This window comes from Lepus europaeus, chromosome 1 (genome assembly GCF_033115175.1).
Source record: "Lepus europaeus isolate LE1 chromosome 1, mLepTim1.pri, whole genome shotgun sequence".
In the NCBI taxonomy this organism is placed as follows: domain Eukaryota; kingdom Metazoa; phylum Chordata; class Mammalia; order Lagomorpha; family Leporidae; genus Lepus; species Lepus europaeus.
In genome coordinates this window covers 7,618,438-7,636,064 of record NC_084827.1, presented here as the reverse complement: position 1 = coordinate 7,636,064, position 17,627 = coordinate 7,618,438, and the positions used below count along the sequence as shown (strand labels likewise).

Here is a 17,627-nt window from a genome sequence, read left to right as displayed (position 1 = left end):
TGCTGGGAACAAGTTGGTCAGGTTACTGCTTTCTAAGGGCATTCAATCATCTTTCTTTCTCCTGTTTCAGATCCTTCCTTTTCTCAAATATCAGACTTCATACTTTCCCCCTTGAACACTACAACTTAATTACCTAAGATACAGAAACAAAGTCTCTCAGAAACTAAGCTGCGGCTTAGAACTAATTCTTCAACTCTGAGTCATTAAAAAAAAGGCATTAACTCTCCCAGAAGCAAGATAATTCTGAGCTCTTTCCTGTGAAAACACAAAATCACATAGTAAACATGAGAGACTAATTAATACCTTACAATCATTTATAAAGCCATCTATTTTGAGGGAAACTGATAGGGAAATAGGTGTGCATCTATCATAAAAGCAAGTCCTCAGGAGCTTTCCCAGTTCCCTAGAACAGAACAAGACGTGATGAGCTTGACTGATCTATAGCTCTCCCTGGCTAAAACTGATATTAACCCTCCATTGAAGATCTCATCAGATAAAACCCCTTAACTTCAGATGTCAAAAATATATTTCTCATTTTTTTTTAGTATGCAGCATAATTACCTTCAAATAGCATGATGATGTTTACTTTTTAAAGAAAAAAAAAGCAAACCATAAAAATATGATTAATTATATTGAGTTCTTATTTCAGGCTAGTAAAACACAGACTTTTTTTTAAAAAATAAACTCATATAAAACCATATTCTTCACACATGAGAATCCTTATTTACTTGTGTATATATTTTAAAGTAAAAGCACACTCTTCCATATGAGTGATGCTCTCACCTTTCCATTGTTAACATAATATAGATATTCCATTATTCAGTGTATTGACTCCTAATTGATAAAAATAAAAAAAAAAAACTGCAAATTTTTGTAAAACAATTACATCATAGAAATTATGCTGCTCATTGTGGCTTTTAATTTCAGTTAGTTCGTGGTGACATAAGTGTTGAGTGATAAAAAATGAGAATATAACTATGTTAAAAAGCGTGCATGTTGCTAGGGTCACATCGTATTGCAGGTCACTTTTTGATATGTACTTGTGCTGTAAGAAGTGACATAGTCCATGGACAGAATCTTTTTTTAACCAAAAAAAAAAAACACATACTCATAAATTTCATATGAACTGTGGATCAGAAAATATTAATAGCTGGTAATGTTAGCACCTGATTATACAAAAAGCTTTTGTATGACAGCCGCAGTTTTTATAGCAAGGCCGAAGGGAGAATGACTTAGTCCACTTCCTGCAGAATTGGGCTCCACCTGTGCACCACGGGCCCTGACAATAGTGCAACTCCTGACATCTAACTAGGTGAGAGCTTTCTCGTGTGGCCCCTGTCTGGGTGTTGTCTGGAACACCACAACCCCGGGAGTCCCGGAAACTTCTAAGCACAAAGTATGAGTACCCCAGGCCCCTCATGCAAGGGGGATAGCCTGACACGGCAGTTTCCCAGGAGTTCCCAGTTTTCAGAGGGATTAAGCTACAGCCTCCTACAGTGGAAACTGGTCTAATGGTGCTCTATTGGCTGCCTTCCCTTTCCTATCTCTGCTCTCCACTCTATGGCCAAATACAGGACGTGGCCTGGAATCCCTATTTCACAGCTTGCTTCCGGGGGCCCACATGAAGGCTGCACATTAAACACCAACAGGGAGAGGCAGCAGAGACGTGGTGCTGCATCTACTCTTCCGTGATTGCCACAGAGGAAAGACCAGGGCAGTCCTTCACTTCCCACTGCCCACACTGCTGAGATTGCCAAATGCTACAAAGGAGAACGGAAGAACAATAAAAATTATCTCGCTGTGCTCTGTTAGAAGCTTGATCTCTGATCTTTTAAGACGTAGCTTCATCTACACCCGTGTCCTTGTGTCTCAGCGAAATACGGCATCCTTTCCTTCCCCCTTCTCAACTCTGCTCACACACACACGTCTCATCCCTGATTTTCCTAAATGAGGTCCATGCATTAGTCCAGGTGTTTGCAGAAGCATATTGTATACACAGCCAAATTCCTAAGATGCAAATACGATCATTAACCAATTTCAGTGTTTCAGAGACGTACTAACTAGGAAAGCAAATCAGATGCTAACGTGCTTGTCTTTTCTTAAGGACAGAACATCCACACCTGTGGAAATGCTACAAGGTAGTTTCCAATGTCTACCTACACTTGATATTTCACAATACCGCTTATAATTTGAGGAGTGAGGTTTTTTTTTTTAATTTTTGTAGATTTTAAATGCAGTCACAGACGGTGTTCTGAAGAGTCTTCTACTTTTTATTCAGTGAGTCATACTTTAGCATGTCTCAGAGCGGCACCTCACTACTAGACCTGAAAAGCCACTCTAGAGATACTTACACATACACACAAACACACAATACGAAAAAGTTAAGTTGTTTCTGAAGGAAATAGGCTGCTGACTATTGTTGCCTTCTGAAGATTAAACCCTAATATCAACCCATTGTGGAAGAGTGAAATTTATGAAAAAGTTTTCTTATCCTGAATTCTATTCCAAGGTAAATTGAAAACCACTTTCTAGGACAAATTTGGCTATCTGAACATACATGTTAGTGCTTACAACACTTTATTACACTTTTTTGATAGGATTTTTTTTTTTCTGAAATATTGGCAGGAAGAATCAGGGTTGTGCACTTTAGCACATAGACTATGCTCTGTAACATAATCCATAAGTGATCACATTTAAAAAATTCTGAAATAGTATGAGGGATGGACGAATTGTTGACCTCTTTTTGCTCCTCTGTCTGTTCCCACTTGACTCAAAAGACCAAGTTAACCAAAACAAATGGCTTGGTTTTTGGTATCAGTAATTTTTTTTTTTATAGAACAGGTGCATAATTAAAATGCTTTTGGATGAATTAATTGATAAATACATCTAGTCACTAGAGAAATAGAATAGTTTTAAAATAAATTCATGATTTAATTTGAGGTAGTGATAAAAATAATGCAGACTGGGCTCAACAGGAGACGTGATATTCACAGCAGAAGCTGAGAAACGAGGTAAGGATCAGAGGTACTGGTCTCATCCCTAAAGAGTAAGGCCGCTGGCACAGAGGCTCAGGGGTCTTTGGCAAACACATCCTAACAGGTAGATGGACAAAATACTTGCATTACACACAATTACAAAATTCAATTTCAAATCAGCAAGCAATCTATAATTCTTTTAAATGCATCTGGTTTTTATTATAAATATGGTACATGCACAAAATTTTTATAATCTATCCACTTTTAACTTAGTTTTTAATTTTTTTTAATTTATTTGACAGGTAGAGTTATAGACAGTGAGAGAGACAGAGAGAAAGTTAACTTTTTATTTACTTCCAAGAAAAAAAAATATATATCATCTAGGTGCCAATTACTGGCTACACATAATACTCCATATAGAATTTTTGAATTATATTAAAATATTCACTTATGTAATTTTCACAACTGCATTGCCAGATGGAAATTACTTTATAAATATATATAAAGTTGTAAACATTTATATAGACAACAAATAGTGAAGCCAACATTCAAAGTCAGCATTGTACCACTCCAAACTAAAGCTAGGTTTTCAAGTTATAACTAATTACCACAATATTTTAAAAGTTTTATTTTTACCAAGTGCGCTGGCATTGGTAAAGTGATAAGTATAAATACACAACCGATCAAAAAGATAGGGTATGTGTCGAAGAGATTTCACAAATAAGACCAGTGTAAGCAAATAATGAAGGATAGAATTAAAAGGGAGAGAATGATCCTGCGTGGGAAGCAGGACACACAGCAGACTCATAGAATGGCAAACGCCCAAAACAGCACTCCTGCCTCAGAATCAACCCTTGGGACATTCGGATCTGGCTAAAAGGTCCATGAGAGTCTCACAGGCATGGAAAGCCATAACACGATGGCAAAAAACAATCTACATGAAAGATCCTGGTGAACAAGACCCGAGCAGAAGGAACAGGCCATCAAGGAGAGAGGCGCCTTTCTCTGAGGGAGGAAGGAACCTCCACTGTGACACGGCCTTGACTAAACAAGTTCAGAGTCGGTGAACTCAAGGGGCTTCCATAGCCTAGACAGCTCATAGCAAGAGTCTCGGGTGATTGCTGACATCATAAATAAGAGTGCCAATTGTTAAATCAACAACGGGAGTCACTGGGTACATGCTCCCCACGTAGGATCTCTGTCCTTAATGTGTTTTACTATGAAACTTGAAAACACTACTAGTCGAACAGTACCCTATACCTTGTGCGGTTGTGTGAGTGCAGCCTGTTGAAATCCTTGCTTAGTATATACTAAGTTGATCTTCATTATATGAAGGTAATTGAAAATGAAACTCGATGAAGGGTGGGATGGGAGAGGGGGAGGAGAGGGCCACGGGAGGCAGCGAGGTTGGGGGGAAGCCACAACAATACAAAAGTTGCACTTTTTTTTTTTTTTGACAGGCAGAGTGGACAGTAGAGAGAGAGACAGAGAGAAAGGTCTTCCTTTGCCGTTGGTTCACCCTCCAATGGCCGCCATGGTTGGCGCGCTGCTGCAGGCGCACCACGCTGATTCGATGGCAGGAGCCAGGTGCTTCTCCTGGTCTCCCATGGGGTGCAGGGCCCAAGCACTTGGGCCATCCTCCACTGCACTCCCTGGCCACAGCAGAGAGCTGGCCTGGAAGAGGGGCAACCAGGACAGGATCGGTGCCCCGACCGGGACTAGAACCCGGTGTGCCGGCGCCGCAAGGCGGAGGATTAGCCTAGTGAGCCGTGGCGCCGGCCAAAAGTTGCACTTTGTAAATTCACATTTATGAAATAAAAAATAAAAAAGTTTAAAAAAATAAAAAAGTTTTATTTTTATGTTCATTTTTCATCCATTCAGAGAAAAAAAGAGAAATTTTAAGGCATACTTACTGTCCATAAGTGCAACCTAAATGAAGGTGCTGATGACCATGCAGGAATGAAATGGGATATTTTCTTGCAGTTTGTATCATAGGACAATAACAGTTGCCAGACAGGTGCCAGATTGTCTTTCAATCAAAGAAAGCACTGGCCTCTGGGCATGAACTGTGCTCCCACAGGCACTGCTCTGAAGTAGACCAGAATCTTGGTGGCATTTCCACGTTAGAACAAAATCCCTGGTGGCAGACGAATTTGCAGTGTCACCTCCCTTGGTTTTCAGGTCTAGGGTTATTCCCAGATCTTGTTAGGGCATGCTTTCGTTTGAAGTTGTACCAATTCTGAAACAGCAAATCTAGTCCGAGTTTTATTAGATCAAAGTTCAACAGGAAGTTTCACATGCTTTGAAGGGAGGCTGATTCAGTTTGTTGTTTTCACTGGAGATCTGCATTGGGAAAATGCCTTTTATTCTCTTGTTTGCCATATACTAAGGTATATATATATATATATATATATATATAACTATATAAAATATTCATATTTAACTTTTACTTGCTGAATTAAGCTTAATTTTATTTCCCTTGTGAAAGGACTAAAGGGTGGACTCAGTGATCTCAAAATTAGATTTTAAAAACATCTATGGGGGACGGTGCTGTGGTATAGTGCATAAAGCTCCTGCCTCAGTTCCCACATCCCATATGGGTGCCAGTTCGAATCCCGGCTGCTCCACTTTCAATCCAGCTCTCTGCTATGGCCTGGGAAAGCAGTGAGATGGCCCAAGTGCTTGAGCACCTGCACCTGCATGGGAGATGTGGAAGAAGCTCCTGGCTCCCGGCTTCGGATCGGGTCAGCTCTGGCCGTTGCAGGCATCTGGGAAGTGAACCAGCGGATAGAAGATCTCTCTCTCTCTCTTTCTCTTTCTGACTCTCCTTCTCGTTCTGTGTGTAACTCTGACTTTCAAATAAATAAATAAATCTTAAAAAATCATTATGTAAGAATAGTAAGTGCAACCAAGCTAATTATATTTTGACTGATATATATATATATATATATATATATATATATATATAATTCTGCATTGAGACTTTTTACTGAGAAAAAAAAATCTCAATAGACTAAAAAATAAGCTCTAGCAGGGAGAAGTTTATCAAAGATGAACACATTATAGCCTTAGCAGTTTTGAGAACTCAAGTTTCCATAGTTGAGACTGCATTTAAAAACATAATAGGACATTGTGTTCTTTGCGGTCCATAGGACTCAACACACTTTTATCGGATTAGTGTTTGTAACGGGGGCTACCACCCTGTCTCTCAACATCTCTCTAAAAGTTCGTGTCTGGAGTAGGCTGGTGTCACTCAAACCCCCACCTGGAGTGGAGGGATTACAAGGAAAGTCTTCAGGAGCCAGGCTGGGGAGTTGCTCCCCTGGCATCTGCCCTTTCCATTGGTTATCGGTTTTAAGAAATAGACCTTTGAGGAAGATTTTGCCTGAGGAAAAAAAATGTCATGGCTTAGGAAGATAAACAAAATTCTGTACACTAGGAGGGGGAAAATAGTTCTAGGTTTTTCTGGCATTCTGGCTCTGATAACTCATAGGGCTCTTCCTGCTTTCACATCCTGCTCTGTTGTTTGGAGGGTGGGGAATGTGGGGTCCTGTAAATTCTGAGTTTCACTTATTCAGTTCTTCCATTATCCAGTGGTGCAAATTGCTAGCCTTCTTCATTTTTCTTTAAGAGAGTCTGCCATGGGAAGATAGGCCAAGAGACATATAAATTTTATATGAATATTAATCTTTTTAAAATCATGTGAAATGGTTCACTGATCTAATGGATAGCGAGTTTTATTGTACTGATGCATGTGTGATTCAAAAGATAATTACATAAGATTAAACTCCTTTTCTCACCCAATCAGAAAAGCGATCCCATTCATTTTTACGATCCATAATAAACTTTGTGGACGAGAAATTGTGCTGTTAATTTCAAGTACAATGACAGAAATAAAATATTATGAATAAAATTTTTCCTTGTGCTGCATGGGCAAAAAAAATATGGTCTCTATTTACATGAACCATTAAAACTCTGTATTCATTATTTATAGAATAGAACAATAAGAAAATGGCAGGGAACGATAAAATCATAAGGAAATTGCATAAAGAATGAAATGTGATTCACATTTATCTAAGAGAGAAATTAATGTTGGTAATATTTCCTTAAGGAAGGAAAAGCTCTGATGCAGTGAATAGATTTGTATCTTTAGCAACATTTCTCGTGCTATACTACTAATGGGAGGGTACTTCAAAAAATTTGTGGAAAATGGCATATTTTAAGAAAATTTCATGGCTATAAAATTTTTTGCACCTAAATAAACGTATTTTTAAATTTCATTTTCCCACACCTTTTTTGTGTACTCTGGTACATGAAAAGACTGTTTCATAGAAATACAAATACAGTGAAAGCAAACTATCAACTAACATTTATATTTTTACTATCTGGCAAAGCTGTGCTCTAAGTTTTTATCATATATTAATTAGGACAGAGATAACCTACTTTCTTTTATTTTATTTTTATTTTATTTATTTATTTATTTTTTATTTTTGACAGGCAGAGTGGACAGTGAGAGAGAGACAGAGAGAAAGGTCTTCCTTTGCCGTTGGTTCACCCTCTAATGGCCGCCGCGGTAGCGCGCTGCGGCCGGCGCACCGCGCTGTTCCGATGGCAGGAGCCAGGTGCTTCTCCTGGTCTCCCATGGGGTGCAGGACACAAGCACTTGGGCCATCCTCCACTGCACTCCCTGGCCACAGCAGAGAGCTGGCCTGGAAGAGGGGCAACCGGGACAGGATCGGTGCCCCGACCGGGACTAGAACCCGGTGTGCCGGCACCGCAAGGCGGAGGATTAGCCTGTTGAGCCACGGCGCCGGCCTAGAGATAACCTACTTTCTACCAGATGACGAGGGAGCCGAAGCCTGAGCCATCACTGGGGACTGCCACTGCATACAGTAGGTGCACCGGAAGAAATTTCTCCTAGTTGTTTGTAGTGGCTTAGATATTTGGTTTCCTCAGTTTTTCAAGTGAGTTCTGAGTCTTAGGTCTCTGTTTTCTGGGGTTTCCATTGAGGCTTATTTTATAAATTAGAATTAAGTTTAGTTTCTCCTGTAGCTATAGTCATTCAACAAGACATTTGCCCCTACATAATTTATCTAAGTACAGTTATTTTTTACAGTTTTCAACATTTTTCTTGGGACTGGGTGTTTGGCACCATGTTTGGAACCCTGCTAGGTTGCCTGCATCCTGCATCGCGGTGCCTGGGTTAGAACGTGGCTGTGTTCCTGATTCCAGTTCCCTGGCAAAGAGCACGTCAAGTGCTTGGGTCCCTGCTACCCTTGAGGAAGACCGGAATTGAGTTCCAGGACCCTGGTCATTTGGGGAAACAGGCACTGCCTCATTGCTTCTCAAATAAATTAAGTAAATAAATCTTCTTGCATACTATCTATATTATCAAGTGGTTTTTCTCTGTGTGTTTTGTAAATGAAGCCTAGGATATCTTTATTTGCATTACTTGATAAGGTTTCCTTAATTAATTTTCTTTTAGGAACTACTTCTCATGGTTTTGTTCAGCACTACTTTTATCCAACCTCGTTTCATTTGTTGACTTTGGTTAAAAGCATGATGTAATTTTTCAACAATACTGCTGAATATCTGAAGTAGTTTTCAGCTTTCAAAGTTCCCTTTGAAAACTATTCCTCAACTTACATTTTTATATATCTTTAATTGCCCAATATAATAATGATATACTACGAATAGGATTCCTTGTTTGTTTTTGTTTTTTCTTTTCTAGCCAGGATTTAAACAAGTGAGTAAGCACTAGGAGAAAGTGTTATCACTGCAAGGGCATATTTATACTATTGTACACAAGCTTAGCTAATTTAAAGTCAAACTCGATACATTATTTTACATCTGTTGATAGGAAACTCTATAGTGACCAAAATAAAATGTACATTTGTTATTCAATGCTTGGTTAAAGTCGAAAACAAAATTTCTTGGTAAAAATAGTTAAAAACATAGTTGCAATATTCATTACAAAAACTAAAATTAGAGTGGGATTAATACTTGATAACCATAATGCATTAAGAAAAATGTTTTATTTCAAGATGTATTCACTTATTTGAAAGTCAGAGAGGGAGAGACAAAGAGAGATATCTTCTCTGCACTGGTTCAGTCCCCAGATGGCCCCAATGGCCGGGACTGCATCAGACCAAACCCAGGAGCTTCATCTGGGTCTCCCTCGTGGGTGGCAGGGGCCCAAATACTCAGGCTATCTTCTGCTGCCTTTCCCAGGTCATTCACAAGGAGCTGGACTGGAAGTGGATGATACAGAACTACAATGCTGGCCTCAAAACTGTGTTATCTACTGCAAAGGTCTTGGCTCTGAAACGCAACTAGACGTTTAAACACCAAAGCCTTATGTCTACGCATGGTCAGGGTAGCGATTCCAGCTTACGGTGGCCTCTGACGGGTGGTCCTGGTGAGAGGTGAGAGGCAGCTTCCTGTGTCTCTGTGCTTCCTGCCTCTACAGGAGTGTTCCTCTGCACACTGCACCCCTGGCTGTCTCCACCAGATGCCACGCGAATGGGACCACCCACTGAAAACTGTGGACCTCCAAACTAGAATTTGAAATAAACCAGGCCTACTGCGCTTTGCCTTGCTTCCCCGCCTGGGAGTGCGCCTGGCTCCAGGCGGAATCGCTGCTGAGTCTCTGAGGAACAGCCTGAAGGGACCATCTGCATTTTTGTCTCAGCGAAACTTGGAAGGGAAATGGAAGGAGAGAAGGCACAGTGCACTAACGTGAATGGTAATAATCCTGAAGTTCCCAAGGAGAGGATAATAAAGTTTAAACCTCCACTGTACAGCCACGGTACCAGTTTGTTAAAGATATAGTGGATCAGCATGAACCCAAGAAGGTTGCAGACCTGGGATGTGGGGATACATCACTCATAAGGCTGCTGAAAGTCTACCCCTGCATCAAAGAGCTTGTTGGAGTAGACATTGATGAGGATAAGTTGCGATGGAGAGGGGATCAGCTGTCTCCCTTCATGGGGGATTTCCTCAAACCACGGGATCTGGATCTGACCATTACCTTGTATCATGGCTCTGCAGTGGAGAGAGACTCGCGTTTGCTTGGAGTTGATCTGATTACGTGTATTGAGCTAATGGAACATCTGGATTCAGGTGATCTGGCCAGATTTGGGTACGTGTCTCCAGCCATGGTTGTCATCAGCACACCAAACTCGGAATTCGATCCCCTGTTTCCAACAGAGAACTTCAGAGATTCAGACCTCAAGTTTGAGTGGAACGGAATGCACTTTCGGACCTGGGCTTTGTTCGTGGCCAATCGCTGTGGCCACTCTGGAGTTTACTGGTGTGGGGGCCCGCCAGCTGGAGCCGAGAGCGTGGGCTTCTGTACCCACATGGGCATCTTCCAGAAGAAGGAAGAGAGGGCCGCCCAATCGAGGGTTTGGGAGCGGCTGGACGAGTGCGTGCACAAAGCTGTTTGCACAGCTTCCTACCCAAGTCTACAGCAGGAGAGGGTCCTCAGACTTGTCCTAGTGAATGCAGTGTCCCGACAAGTGGAGCGCCTGCGGCTGAGGCATCTGCGAAGGCTGAGCGAAGAGGGGGAGAGGTTGTTGGGGATACAGCCACCGGAGAATGACAGCAACTGCCCCTCCTTCGGGCCGGTCTTCACCGAGAAAGCCAGGATAGAGAATTCTCCAAAAGGAAGTTCTTTGCGCCCCTGCGAAGACTCGGGCTTATCCCAAACTGCACCGCATCTGCCCTAATGAAGACGAGATGAGGTCACTGGTGGACAACCGTATCAGCTTGAGCAGCGATGGTTCTGCAGGTGGCTGACCTACACGACCATTACGATTATCTGTTTGAAATTTGAGCCATGCGTATTTCCTGAAATTCAGGGTCTTTAGTGATAGCTGGACTATCACTAAATTTTTAATTTTCTGTGTAGTCATAATTCAGGTAATTTTTTAAAGTTGTACCCCAAAAGTCATGTCCTTAGCAGGTAGACAGGTGAGTCTGACACAGAGCCAGACTCCTCTTCACCTAAGAATGATATTAGGGTTTAGCTAAAGGTGGTAGGTTTTCTTTTGAAACCAGAAGTTTTCTGTTTTCTCAGGAATGAAGAAGTTGGACGTGGTAATGTGTCAGTTTTTAACTTATGCATATATATTTTATCTTAGAGTATGTTGTATGTGACATTAAAATTTTTAAAAGAAAAAAAAAAAGAAATAAACCATTTTCATCCCAAGAGGTACCTCTCAGGTGTTTCATTTTAATTAGTGTGAGGCTGAATACTATAAAATGTGAATCATAAAATCTAAGAATAATAAACAGCACTTTGATCCTACTTATGCCACAGAGCTCTGTTAACTTCTGGACTTGTACAATGTCCCTCCTGATCTGACATTGTGTGACACATAGAAATGAGAGCAGTTTTCTTAGACTCACTTCGCCATAATCCCAAGAATGAGTGTATTTATTGGGATCTGTATTTCCAATCAAGCCACATCTTTGGTGATGAATACATTTTCACAAAACAGAAGCAAGGAGCCCAAAGACAACTATGAATAAATTAACTCCAGACCAGACTTTTAAAGACAATTCATTCCAAAGTATGTTGTTTTCCAGTTCCTGGTAGTAACGGAAATAAAATGCTTTTTAAATTCATAGCAGATGTTTTGCGGCTTTATCATCATCATTACCCACAAGCAATGCTAAATTATGTAAATCTGCCTTGGAATTTAAGACTTATATACACTTATAATACTTTACAATTATTTCTTTCCATTTGGGAATAACCTCTTTAGGATAAGAGCGGGTGTTTATTTCTTATTAATAAGAATACGTTAGTGTGAAGACTGCTTTATTTTCCTCTTTGCCTATCTTTCATAGACATGTTATAAACAAGAAATAAACTGGAAAATGTGAATGCGTCACGGTTGTTATCTGCCCTATATTTCTACCTACACTTGTTAAGGAGTTATTCTTAATTCTCAAGTTGGTCTGTAGTTAAGATTGTCAAAGTTCCACATTCTTGTAACCTAGTTTGTACTTGACATTTTGCAGGAGGTCTAGTAACAAAATCAAACTTCTCATTCTCACTGACTCACCCAAGTTCAAAGCCAAAATGAGACTGACCCCCCCCCCGCCCCCGCCCCAAGCCACACTGAAGTTACTACTGATCAGGTCCTGGTGTTCGGTCTCTCTAAAATATCTCTTTGATGACCTTTCTTGCCATCGTAAGCTACTAAGGCTCTCTTCAGGAAGAACTATTGTCACCGATCTGCTTTTTTCTTGCTAGTTAAACCTCTAGAAACAGTCCCAATCAGAGACTATCAACCATATCATCGGCAAGCTGTAGGACTTCCCTTGCCCAATACCCTGGCATTAAAAACAGGGACTGTGACCCGGATGTGGTTTCTCCGCAGAGGTCCATGATCAGACACTTCTTCCCTGGAGTGGTGATGTTAAGACGCAGTGTGACCTAATGGGAGGTCACTGGATCACTGAGGGCATCACCCCTGGAAGGAACGGTGTAGTTCTCATGGACCACGGGTAGCTCTTGTGAGAGGGTTGCTACGGTAGAGCAGACCTAGCTCCTTCCCAGTCTCTCCGCTGTCTGTCTCATCATGCAGTCTCCCACAAAGCACCTTGATTACACATGTACACTAGACATACGAGCTCCTATCATGATGCCTTATCTAGTGTGACACAAACCAGGGGCTCTCGTCAGAGACAAGCTGATGCTGGCATTATGCCCTGAATTTCCAAATCTATGAGGTAAATAAAGTTCTTTCCTTATAAAGTACCGATCCTCGGGTATTTCATTACGATAACGATAAATGCACTAATCCAATATGACTCTCCAGAGGCTGGCTTGTTCCAGTTTTTGTTCTGTTGCTTCCAAGTTATGTGATGAGCTCCAAGAACCTACTTAATCTAGGCCTGAGGGTAATCATCATGGTTTAGATCTAAAAGGGGTGTGTGTATGTGTGTGTGAATCTATGGTTTAACTGAATGGGTTAGTCATCTGCAAAATATTTATGCTCATACCTGGTATATGGCACATATAATGTAGTATATAAAAGACCCTCAAAAATTCATAAAAAATGTACAATACCTTTTAATTCCAATTTTTGTGAACTTTGTGAAGCATCCTTGTTTATAGTTCCTCTTACTGTTATCTTGACCATGCCTCTTTTTACTATCATTTTATCAAATTTATCTTCTTCTATCTCCACCCCATATTATATACATCTATGTATGCACATGGATACACATATACCCACATATGCACACACAGACAAATTCACAACCTGTGCTTCAGCCATATCAAATTCATTAAAAGTCCAAGAAAATTTCGTTATGGAGTTTCATGTTTCTAGCCTTACATTTGATGTTCCTTCTACCAGGAACACTACTTTCTAATTAATCTGATGCTCCAATATCTGTTAAGTAGTCAAAGTATAGCTGAAGTAATTCTTTTGAAAAATTGCTTCTTTATACCATTTTACAGCTTCCTTCCATAATTTACCTATAGTGAATTACTATATACTCATCATAGTTTATAAAAATTTACATTGTTGTCTTACCAGCCAGTGGATATCTGGAGAATGGTATTGGTGTTTTATTTGTGTTGCAACCCAACAGTGCCTGCTTATAGTAGCAGCTCAAGTATTTCCTAGTAGAATGGTTGACTTACTTTTTCCAGCCTCTAAATAACTAGATCATTAACAAAAAGTATTCTAAAGACAAATAAAAACTCATGAGTGGTAAATCCAAGGTGTAGCCCCATATCCTGACATGCTGGGATAAGCCTTCTTCTTTCCTTTTTATCTCTCATCTTGGTTCATCCCACAACTACCTGTTGAGCTGTATTGATGAGCTTGGTACCACACTAGGAATGGAGAATATATACATGATGTAAGCATTGCTGTCCTTTCTTTAAATGCAAAGAAAATTCAATTTTCAAATCTTTTAAATTGAAAAAAAAAAAAACCACTTATCCATCTAGCAAAACGTAGTGCTTCTGTAATATGTCAAGAAACAGAAGCAGGAGTTGTGGCTCAGCAGATAGAGTCACCGTCTCCATGTGCATCCCAGTTAATGACGATGGCTCCATTCCCAGCTGCTCTGCTTCCAGTCCAGCTCCCTGCTAATACACCTAAAGGAGCAGCACGGGATGACTCAGGTGTTTGGGCCTCCACTTTCCATGTGGAAGACCAGGATGGATTTGCTGGCTCCTTGCATTTGCCTGACACTGTCCAGGCTGCTGCAGCAATTTGGGGCATGAAACAGTGGATGCAAGATATCTCTTCCTGTCTGTCATCCCTCTCTATTATTCTGCCTTTTGAGCAAATAAATAAGCCTTAGGGAAAAAGAAATAATACCAATGATTTTCAAAAAGTTCATAGAAATTCATTTTATCAAAAAATCTTATTGGATTTCAAAAAAATTTTGCTAAAAAGCAAGCTGATATTTTAATTCCATTTTTCATGTACTTTTTGAAGTATCTTCATATAGTCCTCGCTATATCTCAAATTTTCTGGATTCTAATAAACTTTGCTATTTTAAAATGAACATTTTGCTAAATATGCTTTCTTGACATTAATCTATTTCAGTCATTCAGAAATCTGCTATGCGTGAGTACTTTCAATGAATTGACATTTGGATATTTTATGTTTAAGTTTACCTAAGAGATTTTAGATTTTTTATCTGACTGGTACTAAACATTGGGAAAAGAAATGCAAAAGGTGAATCCTCAGGGCCACAGGTTCAGATCCCGGGTATTGAAGGTTATCAGTAATGCTAACAGCCTCCAGCTTGAGGGTTAAGACAAGGATCTGAGTCTGGGGGTAACTAAAGCCTTCTTCCCTCAGCATAAATGATTTCTGTCATTGATTGATGTGTGAGAATCATTAGGGAGGATCCAGAGGAAGAAACATGAGGATTTTGGAAAAGTAAGAATCACAAAGGTAACAACTTCCCAAATGTGTGCATGGTATTGGAAACCTGTAGTTTCTACACAAAAATGGAGTGATTTGGCTCATGGATTTAACTGCTGTTTAAGGGTCAAGTTTTTTGCATCTGTGGTGTAACCCAAGGCGAGGGACAATAAACCACTGAATAAAGACTTTTAACAATACTTCTTAGTGATTAGCAAAAGCAAGATCTCACCACAATGCCTAATCAAACTTTAGGCAGAGGCTTCAAGATTAGGCCCAAAGAGTCAAGGGCAAGAGTAAGGCAGCGAGAACACAGTGCAGCAAAATTTTACCTCTTGTTCTCTGCTAGCCCTAAACTGTTTCAACTATAGGCTTCATTAACACAGACTCATTGGATTCCAACAGCACCAAGCTCAGGTGAAACTTCAGATGCTTATAAATAATAGGTGTTTTTTTTTTATTTCCAAGGATTTTTTAAAATTTTAAGTAATAAAATTATGTTAGTATTAATCAGATATATAACTATTTTTGTATTACATAATAATGAAGGGCCTTCAAAAGCTTTGTGGCAGGACTGGCACTATGGTACAGCAGGTAAACCCATTGCCTGTGGTGCTGGCATTCCACGTGGGCACCAGTTGAGTCCCAGTTGCTCCAATTCCTACCCAGCTCCCTGTTATGTGCCTGGAAAGCAATAAAAGATGATCCAAGTGCTTGGGTTCCTGAATGCATGTGGCAGACCCAGAAGAAGATCCTGGCTCCTGGCTTTGGATTGGCTCAAGCCATTGCAGCCATCTGGGGAGTGAACCAGCAGATGGAAGATCTCTCTCTCTCTCTCTCTCTGTTTCTCTCTGTGTGTGTCTTTCTCTCTCTCTCTACCTCTGCCTTTCAAATAAATAATCTTTTTGAAAAAAGCTGTGGAAAATGTCTAGTATGAGAAAACTGACTGCATTTCAAAAACAGTATGCATCAAAATAAACTTATCTTTTAATTCCATTTTCCATGAACTTAATGAGGTTCATTCACAGTATTTTTATGAACTACATTAATTATGCTGAAATTTGTCAAAATATTGATTCGAATGTAAGAACTGCACAAAACAATCTATTAAGTTTTAATATATATTTATTTATTAACTTTATATGTCAAGCATTATACTAAGATGCTTTACATGTTCATTACAATTTAAATCCCTTGATACCAAGAACAAAGTAAACCTTGAGTAGTTAAGGAAATGTTGCAGCTGAGACTTGAACTTGCTCTACCTAAATCAAAGCTGTTTCTTGCAAGCCAAAATTATACTTGAAATTATATAGGTGACATATAAAACAATTTCAAGTTTATTTTTGCACAAAGTTTTGTTACATTTTTATTTTAAAAAATGTCAGTAGCAGCCAATATGTCTTGAGTTTGCATTCCTAATCTTTCAATATTTTCATCAAGTATAAACATCTTACACAGTTGTTCTTTGGTGCCAAGGTCACAAAGAAAATATTAGATGATATGAAACAGTGTGTTGAAAAAATTGTCAGTTCTTAAGGAAGCATAAAGAATGTAAATGTCAATTAAGATACCATTTGAAGAGGCAAATGTCAGAATTGCAAGATGTATTGGTATTGGCTCAGCGACAAAGAGCTTTGGGAATTAGGGGACCTGGGATCTAGTCTCAGCTCGGCCACTAATTAGATGTCGTCTACTTCAGCAAATCAGTTTGGCTCCCTTGCGCTTTTGTTTCTTCATCTGTAAAATTAGGAGGCTGTACTGTGTGTTCTATAAGGTTCCTCCAATCCCTGAAGTCCTATGAGCCACAGTCTTGAGAGAGTGCTGGCTTTACCATTACAATTTCTATTGTAAAAATAATCAGTCAGTCTCCAATGCTAACACTATCAGCCACGGTTTCAAAGTACATTAGCAAACTCCAAGTCATTAGCTGTGACATTATAGGTCACAGTATTTTGAAACATTCCTTAGTGTGCTCCTTTAAGTAATTCATAGTACAAAAAATCACATCAATTTATGCAAAGTTATGAATCCAGACACATTTCATTTACCTGGGACTTTTGAAAGTTAACAGGACAAATTCCAAAAATTGTTATGAACAGTTTTCTTCCCAGTCCTCAACCTCGTTCTTTCCTGGTGCCCTAAAAGTGAAAAGGCTTTTGTTGTCTATCTGTATCATCTTCCATTCGTATACAAATGGAAAGGCTGTTTGTATTTATTTACTAATTAGATGCTTATATTTATTTAATAATTATTAGTGTTTTAGAGAAATGGAACTTGATCACTAAGAAGTGCTACTACCAACTCTATAATAAGTAAATATTTCAACAATTTGTACACAAACACACATACACACAGAGAGAAAAAGAAAAACCCTAAGAATTAGTTTTAGAGTTCACTCTCATAATACAACTAATTGAGGACTGAGGTCCTGCATGGGGACTTAGTGCACAGTGACTCCTATTGTTAATTTAACAATTAACACTCTTATGAATGATGCCAGTGATCACCTGAGGCTCTTGACATGAGCTGCATAGGCTATGGAAGCCTTTTGAATCCACAAACTCCATCAGTAGTTAGACAAGGCCATAAGCAAAGTGGAAGTTCTTTCCTCCTTTAGAAGAGAAACTCGTTTAGAGGAGTCTTGGGTTTCCATGCCTGAAATTCTCTCATGGGCTTTTCAGCCAGACCACGAAGACTTAAGGGCTTATTTTGAGGTCAGAGTGTTACTCAAAGCGATTGT

General features: G+C 39.6%; 1 protein-coding gene across 1 annotated transcript in view; it reads left to right on the top strand.

Moving 5' to 3' along the window:
- The window catches only part of LOC133761984 (small RNA 2'-O-methyltransferase-like), a 43,145-nt gene extending 32,370 nt beyond the window's left edge, over positions 1-10,775 (top strand). The window contains 4 exon segments of the mRNA XM_062195055.1: positions 9,667-9,774; positions 9,777-10,640; positions 10,643-10,669; positions 10,672-10,775. Coding sequence (XP_062051039.1) covers positions 9,667-9,774; positions 9,777-10,640; positions 10,643-10,669; positions 10,672-10,775 — 1,103 coding nt within the window.
- Positions 10,776-17,627: the final 6,852 nt, after the last annotated feature.